This window comes from Juglans microcarpa x Juglans regia, chromosome 8S, assembly GCF_004785595.1.
Source record: "Juglans microcarpa x Juglans regia isolate MS1-56 chromosome 8S, Jm3101_v1.0, whole genome shotgun sequence".
Lineage (NCBI taxonomy): Eukaryota > Viridiplantae > Streptophyta > Magnoliopsida > Fagales > Juglandaceae > Juglans > Juglans microcarpa x Juglans regia.
In genome coordinates, this window is record NC_054609.1 from 2,186,475 (window position 1) to 2,196,957 (window position 10,483).

Sequence of the window (10,483 nt, forward strand, 5' to 3'; positions counted from 1 at the left end):
AGACCGGACCGGACCGATATGAGTGTTTGATCCGGTCCGGTCCAGAAAAATGATGAACTAAAAATATTTGATCCATTGCTGGATCGGACCGAATCGGACCATTTGCACCTCTATAAGAGACACAGGGAAACATAGTCGAGTTGGTAATAACAAAGTTACAAACACCACACCAATGCCATCGTGTGCCCAGTGCCCACCCAGAAACATTCTCCATTGCTCCCAAACAAGACTTATAAGCTCATTATATATTGGTACGAAAATAACATATTCATGCACAACAAACAAAATACAAAGGGGAAAAAAGGGACCCATAACCATAGAAAAAAAAAGGGAAATTGATCCAGTTGATCATTTTCAAAACCTGTTCATGAATCAAGGCAGAAGATAAAGTGAAGATAGAAAGAGAAAAAGAATGCTATGAACACCATGCTATATGCTGACACACTCAAATCTACAGAAAGATGAAACAATCCAAGGAGATAAGAGGATTGTCAATGTCCTCCTCCATGGGAATGGAGTCCATGTCATGATCAGAGACTGCTTTTCTAACTGCAGCTTCATCGATTTTGGAACCAACTCTGTGGATTTGCATCTCCCTATTCCTCAAATAAGGGCGTGGACGGCTTGAATTGTTGCTTGGACTTGCTGGCCTAAGTGTTTCCTTCCTCACAGATGATGGCACAGAACTTACTGTATTAGACCTCGAGCCAATCATACGCTTTGAATGACTTTCTATAGGTGTGTTTGTCAAAAATGATCCATATCTATCACCATTGAATCTCCAGCTTGGAGAAGGTGACCTCTGAATTCTGTTTGGTACAGAATATGCAGGACTCGACCCCTCGGTCTCCCTCCGAAAACTCTTCTGCCGTGGTAGAGGTGTTGGTGAGCTTGACCGCACTCTCTTTTGTGGTGTAGAGCTAGCAACCTTCTTTGGGATTGAATGTTTCACCGGTGCCACCATTGTTTTTGACACCAAGTCTGGCTTTTGGGCATAAACTTTAGCAGGCGAGAACAAAATAGCATTTTCCCTGATTGAATTGATACGTACAATATGTGGATTCTCCTTAACACACGACCACAAGAACTCGTTGGAGAACGATCTGTCTTTCGAGCTCAAGACCGAAGATGCACTCGATGACAACGATGAGCACGAGCTCGCAGTGGTGCTACCGGCGGTGCAAGAGAGGGAAGAAGTAGATGAGGTTGAAGAGGTTGAAGTAGGAGGGGAAGGGGGAGAAGGAGAAATCTTGTTAGAGTACTGATGAGGAATGGAAGTTTTAGGAGCTTGTGAAATCACAAGCTTGTCTTGGACATGCTTAAACTCTTCAAGGGAATGTTTCTTGGGTCTGCATGTGCTAATGCAAGAACCCATTTTGATGGATTTTGATTCAGATGCTAGCAAACGATCGAGAAAAATGAGTACTACCGGCCTGCATGTAGAACAAAGTGACAAATTTATATATACAAAAGCCTTGGATTTGTATTTGAAAATGGAAAGGGAAAAAAGTGGAAGGATGGCTTTTACTTTTCAGACAGTTTGAATTTGGTTGCCGGGTATGAAACCCGTTGTACAACGGTTGTCTTGTGTAGGGGGAATGATGCTGGCTGATAAATTTTTATCATTTCCCACGCTCATTGTATTTTAGGAAGAGCCACTTTTCCTTTGAGTTTATAGCCTTCTGCACCAACCAATTAGGACCCAGATTTATGACCCAATTCGTAGATGAAATCTGATAAGCAAGCAAAGGAGTATGACCCAAATCACTCTCTTTTGAATTCCAACAATAAGTCATACAAGGTATAAGTTTTAAGTGTATATATTTTTTATAAAAATGTTAGTCTCATCAAGAAACAATAAGTTTTTAATATTTTTCTATGGTGAGGTCCATTTTGTTGAAAAGGACTTGCGCGAGATTTGGAGCTTTTATATATCATTTCTCTTATAACAATATTCTGACTCCTTTTTTGTTTTTTTTTTTTTTTTTTTTTTTTTTTTAAATGAAGACTTCCTTAACGGAAATACCATGGCGCCTGCACATATCTCTAAGTTTATGGGCCTAGAAATTAAAAATAAAAAATAAAAAACTAGCCATATACATAGATAGTTTTAGAGGCTTCGTATATGTGATGTGGGCTCATCAAGGCTTCGGCTATGTTTCATTATAACTGTTACCTCAGCCCATTTCTCAAGATAACTGAACCTTAGCCCGTTCTGCTGCAGGCTTAACATCCAAATCGGACTATTTAATTTTTCTAAACTGTAAAATGGTTGGATATTGAGAAGAGTAATGTCATGTAAAAGTTTGTTTTTTCGAGAAAAAATAGAATGCGCAAATCACATTCAGTCTTTTTGAAAAGAAATGAAACTCATAATTAAAAAAATGGCTTGCACATCGTAGGCATGCAAAAATAACTTGTTCAAATTATTTTTTATATAATTTGATTTTAAAAATATTGGCATCTTATAATATTATTATGAATATATTATTTATAAGCCGAGAAAAAAAAGAATATATTATTTATAAATAAGTAATAATAATTTTTCAAATTACATATCTATTTTTTTTATAAATACTATGCAATTATTTGTGAGACCCACATCTATCTCGTCATAAACAACTTAAAACTATCTTATCTAACTTTCAATCCAAACACACAAAATTTTCAAAAACCATCTCAACTCACAAATCTCATTATAATTTACAAATCATCTCAACTCATCTTATCTTATATCTCAGTTCATCTTCGTATTTTGCTTCTTTTATGCAGTGTTACAGCTAATTAACTTGTTCTACCACTTCTCGTGCGCATCCTGCTCAAACTCCCATCGGGCTCTTTCTCTCTCTCTCTCTCTCAGATGGAACACCATTCTGAGTAGATGTCATCTTTGCCAAACATTGATCGAAAAATCCATATGAGGGGGTATCCAAAATCTGATCAAAGATACCCATTTCAATTGACATTGGAAATGGTTAATTTTTTCTCAAATCAAAATCCTATCAACGCAGCATTTAAGGCCTATTTATTACTCCACTGTCTAGAGGTTATTTTGGAAAAAGAGGGTTTGAACTTTGAACGCATTCCGTTTACCTCTTTCTAGGTAAAATAACCACACTAAAAAAAAAAACATTACAAAACTTGACCTGAACATGTATATGCGAAAACGTAAAATATTTAATTAATTAGATTAAAGTGTAAAGTTAGAATTCGAATTTAAGATCTCTATTATGATATTATGAAAAATCACCATTTATTCTAAAAGCTTAAATTGATAAAAAAAAATAGATTTAATCATTCATATTTATCTCAATAGTTATAAGCTTCGATGCAAATATAACTTGAACATGCATGTAACACATTGTCTCAGTCCATGGGCATTGTCCTCTCAAAAAAAACAAAAAAGACCACAGGCATTAATGTTACCACCGATTTGATAGTTTGATTTCAGGGGGTCCAGCCTTGGGCTCCTATCTCATGGCATCTCCAATGTCATTGTCCAGAAGACCTCAGTACACATAAACAAGCCCACTTCCGTCTAACATGTCCCTACTTCGAAAACGATTTCAACCTCAAACATGAACATGCCCTCTTGAGTCTAACATGTCCCTACTTCGAAAACGATTTCAACCTCAATTATGAACAAGCTAGCCCTCTTGCGTCTGTCATGTCCCTACTTCGAAAAAGATTTCGACCTCAAACTTGAACAAGCCCACGTGCGTCTAACAACTTTGAAAACGATTTCAACCTCATGATATTCGTCTTTAAGGTTCTTATTCCAAGTTTATGCAAGATAGTTAACTAAACAAAGCAAGTAATTTGCAGCAAAAATCACGACTATAAGCCCACATTAATCATGACTCGAAATGATCACAAATAGATCAAGATTGACATATTTTCAGTAATGAAAGGTAGGGTGCATTAATAGGTTTGATCTCATGTCAAATGGAATCCATGGAACTAACCATATATGTGTTATAACTCAATGAAGATTTTAAATGAGAATTACTACAGACATAAAGAGATTATATAAATATAAACCTACAAACTATATGGTTTCGTGTAATCCGTTAAATTTACTTTATAATAAAAATAAATTTACAATTTAATGTATCGAATCAAATCACGTCAGTTTGTGAGTTTACTTTTATATAATCTCTTCATCACATCACTTCCTGAAACAATATGACATGGTTGGAATTAGTTGCAGGACAAAAGGCACAGAAATTGGCAGGGCAAGTACGCCATCATCAAGATACACCTTTTGGCTCCTATTTCCACAAATCATTAGCAAAGAACAATGGGTGCAAACTCTGTGATAATGCGAACAAACCCATATGAGTAAATGTGAACATCAGTTGAACTGTTGAAGATGCCCCTCCTCCCTCCCCACCACCCCAAAAAACAAAACACATGAAAGCGTGAACATCGGTTGAAGTTTTTCATTTCCTTTTCTATGTTTGTCCCCATTAGATTCGCAGAAGATTGTATGGCCCAACAACAAACTTGGAGTTAAGTCACTTTTGGAGGACCACCAGAGTTTTGGACCACTTGAATTATATGACATGTCCATATATATATGTGTGTGTGTGTTTTGCGTTTACGTATATGGGCATGATTAAAAATTACTTGGATGTGTCGCACCAATCGGTGTAACTGAGGATGATTATATAATTACCATTTTACACATTTGACTTTCTTCTTCCAATTGCGAACACAGTAATGGTGCATAAACCACACACACCATGGTGTCTGTGTATTTAATTTATAATATTTATGAACAGTGCTAGAATTTTAAGTAAATGAATCTGACAATAGAAGGAATAGACACCATATCATTAAAATGTCAATTCTATACAACACAAACTATAAAAGGATTGTCCTGTGGAAAGACACCCTTGAATTGCCATAAAAACACATCAAACTTCAAAATCCAAGCACACTTTAAGGAAATTCATTTATAATGACTAGTAACAGCATCATCTACCATAACAAGAAAATGACCAAAAACAAGACACAAAACAGGAGAGAACACGTAGGAGGCAGCTTTAATGCATTGCGAACAGTAAGATCATCTCTGAGGATGGTGGAGTCCAAGGAAATGGTGGTACTACATGCCTGCATTCTTTCTGCCGTTATTCTTTCTGCCGTACGATGAATTGTGTTGTGCCACAATGTTTGAGGAGCTGCTAGAGTAGTTTTTAGGCTTGGAAATGGAAACTCCTGAGGAAGAACCACCACAAGATCAGAGAAGAGAGGTAATGAACTGAACAATGGAATCAAACATCATTCTTTTAACTAACCGCCTCTTTGCTGGAATCACACTTCCTTTCTTTCGTGTAAACCATGGTTGTGTCTTGGCCACAACCGCTTCTTCCTCATGATCACTTGAGTTCACCCCCTCAACCACCACTCCCATTGTCTTGGCCTTCATTTTTTCACTCTAGTTCTGCTTCACCAACAGTCTCTCTCCTGGCTTTTCTCTGCCTATCTTCCTCTTCTCAAAGACTCCTACAAAGTTGTTAAAACCTCTCTCTCTCTCTCTCTCTCCTTATGCTTCAACTTATCGTCATTAACTTTTTAAGTCAGGAAAAGCGCGTGGAAGGAAAAGGGAGAGGATAACGATTAACGCGTAGAGATTCAAAGTCGTTTAGAAGCAGACAAAATCAAGAATATAACGTGGAATGTGGAGTCGACATTGATAGGGCTCATTAATGAAAAATCAGGTTGCTTTCTTGTACATCTTTTTGCATGGATATACAGGTTTATAATTCGTAGCTTAGCTTTTTACCTTCAACTGTATCGAAACATCCTCCACATTTGGCAATTGAAAAGTACTTAGTAACGAATAGACTACACAAAAATAAATTCATAAAGTGAAATGACCTGATATGATACGTTATATTGTAAAATTACTTTTATCATAAAAAAGATCTAATAAATCATATAAACTATATCAATTTGTAAATTTATTTATATATAATGCTTTTGTGTCACTAAGACTTCTCTTAACAATTATTTATTGTGAAAAAAAAAACTCAAAGTAATTTATTTTTTACTTATAAACTTCTCTTAGCATTCAACAAGCCTGATTTATGTAATTTCTATAATAAAGGGGGAGTATTTTTTTATGAATGTAACAAAAGGGAAGTAGCTTTCAGACATGACATGAGACATTTTAAATTCAACACTCGATAAAGATAAATTCTCGACCTTTTTTGACACGAGTTCATAGTACACCATGGCCAGAGTCCACCAAAACTAATAACAAAAGTAAAGAGCACCAAATAAAAATAAACAATTCTTCTATATACATCTGGTTTGAGGACTTGGCTAATCGGCTGACGTGGCAGACAATGAAAAATTTTGTATGCGAATGGAAGGGAAATGAAAACAAAACAAAAATACATTCTGCCACTTGAGGAAGAGAGCGAAATCGGAGAGGGAGATCTGATCGTCGTGCGTATGAAGAAAGTCTGTTGATTCATTCCGATTGCCATCCCGCGATAGCCATTGTCACAGCCTATAAGTCTTTGGGTTACGGCGTCGTGGGTGAGAGAGAGGCCTGCGTGAATGCCATGAGAGTTTCCGTCGGTTCTTCAACCCACACTACAAGAGATTGTTTTTTTTAGATAAAAAATTGTCTCAAAAAACACAATTTTCGTCCCAAATTATATTTGGAGATGAAAAAATTTCATCTCAAATTTATCTCAGAAAGACCGTCTCAAAAGTTTTTGGAGACGAAAATCAAAATTCGTCTCAAAAAATCATTTTTAGAGACGAAATTGGGTGGATCCAGTCGAAACCGTTTGAACGGATAATTTTTTTTTAGACGAACCGATTTCGTCTCAATATAATGTTCAAATGGAATATTTCTCCGTCCGAACCGAGATGTCCATTCGAACAATATGAAATATTTATTCGAATTAATGTCTATATTTAATCATGTTCGAACAAACGGAGTGTTCGAACAGATTTTATGCGTTCGAACTAATAAATTTTTCAAACGACTTGTGTTCGAACAAAAATTATGTCTGTTTGAAAAGAAATTTTATTTTTGGAAATTATATCCGTTCGAATGGGGTTTTGCACATAACTGTTGTTTGAACAAATAATTTATTGTTCGAACGTCCGTATTTCTCTTTTGTCATTCGAATGGAGTAGTTTTCGTTCGAATGGGTCTATTTTGGTTCGAATGAAATTACAAATGGTAATTTACCATTCGAACTAGTTATTTACAGTTCGAACTGTATTAATCATACAGATCAGAATTTAATTAAAAATAATATATTAATATTACACAATTTGTAATTCAAACATCAATTGTTCAAATGTTTTGGAACATCATAATAGCAATTAAAGAAAAGATAAATTTGAAGACTATGGTGGTGGCATAGAGTTTTGGGACATCATTGACTGGAATTGTTCAAACATTTTTTGGTTATTCAAATGCATCCTCTCTTCTAATCTCGCCTCCAAATCCGCTGCTTGATCTAATCGGGCCAGCAACTCTTTTTCTTTGGACCTCAATCGTTCTATCTCAAGTATTGCTTCCTCCAATTCCTTAGTCTTGTCGTCATTCGATTTGGCTTGAGAATAGGATGATGAGGATGGTTTTACGCAACGTCCTAAACGCCTCAAATATCCAGAACGTGATCCAAGACCTTGATAAAGGATCTGAGCATCGTTGACAGATGATGCATCAGATGGATCCGCAGCAGTTTCCTTAAGAGATATCATCTTGTCCTACAAAAACAAAAACATTAAGGTTAGTATAAGTAACAAAATATTATGTGACAATGAAATTAAAAAAACTTAAACTTACATAATTTGCCTCTGCTTCGGGACTGGCCCAAACACCATCACGATTTTTATGTGTTTTAGCATACAATTGGGTCAAATTATAGTCAGCGAGACTTTTTTCTTTCTGTAAAAGGAAAATCTATATTAGAATTTAAATCAAAAAAAGGTGTATTATATGTTAATATTTAACGGACACTAAAATAACTTACCATTTTGTTAGACAAACGATGAAAATATCGAGAACCTGCTTGATAGTTTATCTTTAAATTTAATCTATTTGCTTTGTTCACAGTACTCCATTGCTAAAAGAAAAAAAATAATAGCCTCCGAGTTCGCCCCTTAACTCCACCGCGAAAACCGCTACTCAACCGCTGTAGGAACTCCACATTTGAACTTCTAAGAGGTATGGGTCAACTCTCCACCTCTATTGTTTAGTTTTTTGCACGAATGGGATATGTTTGGGGGGTATGGATTTCGAATCTGAAATCCACCCATTTTGGTGTATTCCGTGGAAATAACATCAAAATAATCGGTAGAAATGATTGGGTTTCACTCCTTAATCATTTCTACTGATTAAAACAAAGGATAACATCTAAATAAGTTCGAGGCTGAGTCGACTCAGCCATGGCTGTTTAGCTTCTTCCGTTCGAACAAACTCTAGTCTATTCGAACTCCTAGTTGCCAAACAACATTATTTCTGTTCGAACAAAATAAGTTCGCTCGAATGAACAAAGAAACTCTATTCGAATGAACAGAACAGTCCATTCGAATAGAGTTTTCTAGTTTGAACAGACTATGTTCTGTTCGAACGAATTATTTCAATTCAGTTCAATATACTATAATTCGTCAATAATATAATTTAAATATTATGGTTAATTATATTCTTAGTTTCATTATGGTTAAACAATATATCAATGGCATCCAGCGGAAAAAAACGTGCGAGAGATCAGCCCAGCCAAAGTAATGGATCAGTAGCTCATGCTCTGGAGACGAGGTCTACACTTGTCAAGTGTCCAGTCATTTTGTCTGACTTCTCCGATCTTTCATGGGAGGGACGGAGCATACAGTCCATCTTCACCAAGCGGGGATGGATACCGATCTATGAGCAGCGAGGGACTGCATATCGAGAGATGGCCGATGAGTTCTACAGTGCCATGGGAGAACTTAGTGCTGATGCTCTGTTCTACACTATATCAGCCCGGGGAGTAAGTATTAATTTCTCTCCCCGCATTATTGCTGAGTTCCTTGACATTCCCCGTATAGCCGACGCATATCCTGCAGCAGCTACACGGGGACCAGCGGCTGCACCATCTGATTCTGACACACCGGCCGCATCCTCCACGCTAGCCCCGAATGTAGATTCGGATGCTACTTCGGATGGTAGTGAGGATGAGGATCTACCTGATGATGGTCTCACAGACAATCAAGTGCGTCAGCTAATGCGAGACCTATCGGCTCCTCCATATGATGGGAGCAAGGTGATCTGACAGACCGAGTGTATAGGATTTTTTAGAATACTTAATTTGATTTTTGGCTATAACATCGATCTGAAAAAACATAAGACTGATTTCGAGATCGATCAAGCCAAATTTTTGCTGCAGATAGCACAGGGGGATCCCATTGATCTGGTATTGTATTTATTTCTCCGCATTCGATCGGAGTCACCCTTTTCCAGTGGAGGTAGTCTACCATTTGCACTGCTGATATCTAACCTCCTACTCCGATCCGGGGTTACAGTGTCGGCCACTGAGCGGAGGTCGCCACAGATGGGGACCCTTAACAAGATCACATTCAGCAGGAGCCAGGGGCACTTGTGGAAGATTGCACTAGAACAGCCAAGTGATCCTCCCACAGATCCAGCTTCTAGTAGTGCTGCCGCTGCTGAGAGACAGCCACCTCGGGCTACTTTAGATCTGGTACGAGCTCTGTTTGTGGAGTTCGTTGAGCCCATCATGGAGAAACTTAGGGATCTAGAAAGATCTATTAAAATGTTGCAAGAGGATGTTGATATACTAAGGAATCAATAATTATGATCGTTTTAGTTATTATTTTACTTTTTTATGTTGTATTGAACATTATATATTTGAAATATAATTAATGTATGGTTTTTATTCCTCGTGTTTACTACTTTGTTTATTTTTTTAATTTTACTTGCCGTTCATGATAATATAAAAAATGATACTATCTTTAAAGTTATATTTTTATAAATTTAACATAAAAAAAAATCATTATAAAGTTTTGAAGTTAACTACATAAAAGTAATTTATGAATTTATAAATATTTTAACTCACCGCAAATCATAATATATAATATATACACATTTTTATATTTTGAAAATGATAACAAATTAATGAAAAAAATATTTATTACTTTAATGAAAAAATATATGCACAAATCCATACTAATAAAAAAACTAATTGAATCTCTATCCGTTCGAACAAATAAGTTTAAGTTCGAACGGTTATTAACTTACCCCGGGAAAAATAAATTAATTTACTGTCAATATTATTATTCGAACAGATTATATACTTTCGAACGGACATTAATTCCATGTTCGAATATATTTTGCTCCGTTCGAACGGTTTTCCTTTTTTGAGACGATTTTGTTCGTCACAAAATATCTTGTTCGAATAGATATTTTTCCATTCGAACGAATTTAGTAGCTCAGGCATTTTTGGAG

General features: G+C 36.2%; 1 protein-coding gene across 1 annotated transcript; it reads right to left on the reverse strand.

The window, feature by feature from the left end:
* Positions 1-213: 213 nt before the first annotated feature.
* On the reverse strand, positions 214-1,500 carry LOC121244001 (putative protein TPRXL). The gene has a single exon (XM_041142051.1). The coding sequence runs from the start codon at positions 1,373-1,375 to the stop codon at positions 452-454; it is 924 nt and encodes a 307-aa protein (XP_040997985.1). The 5' UTR covers positions 1,376-1,500; the 3' UTR covers positions 214-451.
* Between the last annotated feature and the right edge of the window lie 8,983 nt (positions 1,501-10,483).

Excerpts from the sequence above, each read along its gene's own strand:
- LOC121244001 (XM_041142051.1), bottom strand. The coding sequence starts at position 1,375 with ATGGGTTCTTGCATTAGCACATGCAGACCCAAGAAACATTCCCTTGAA.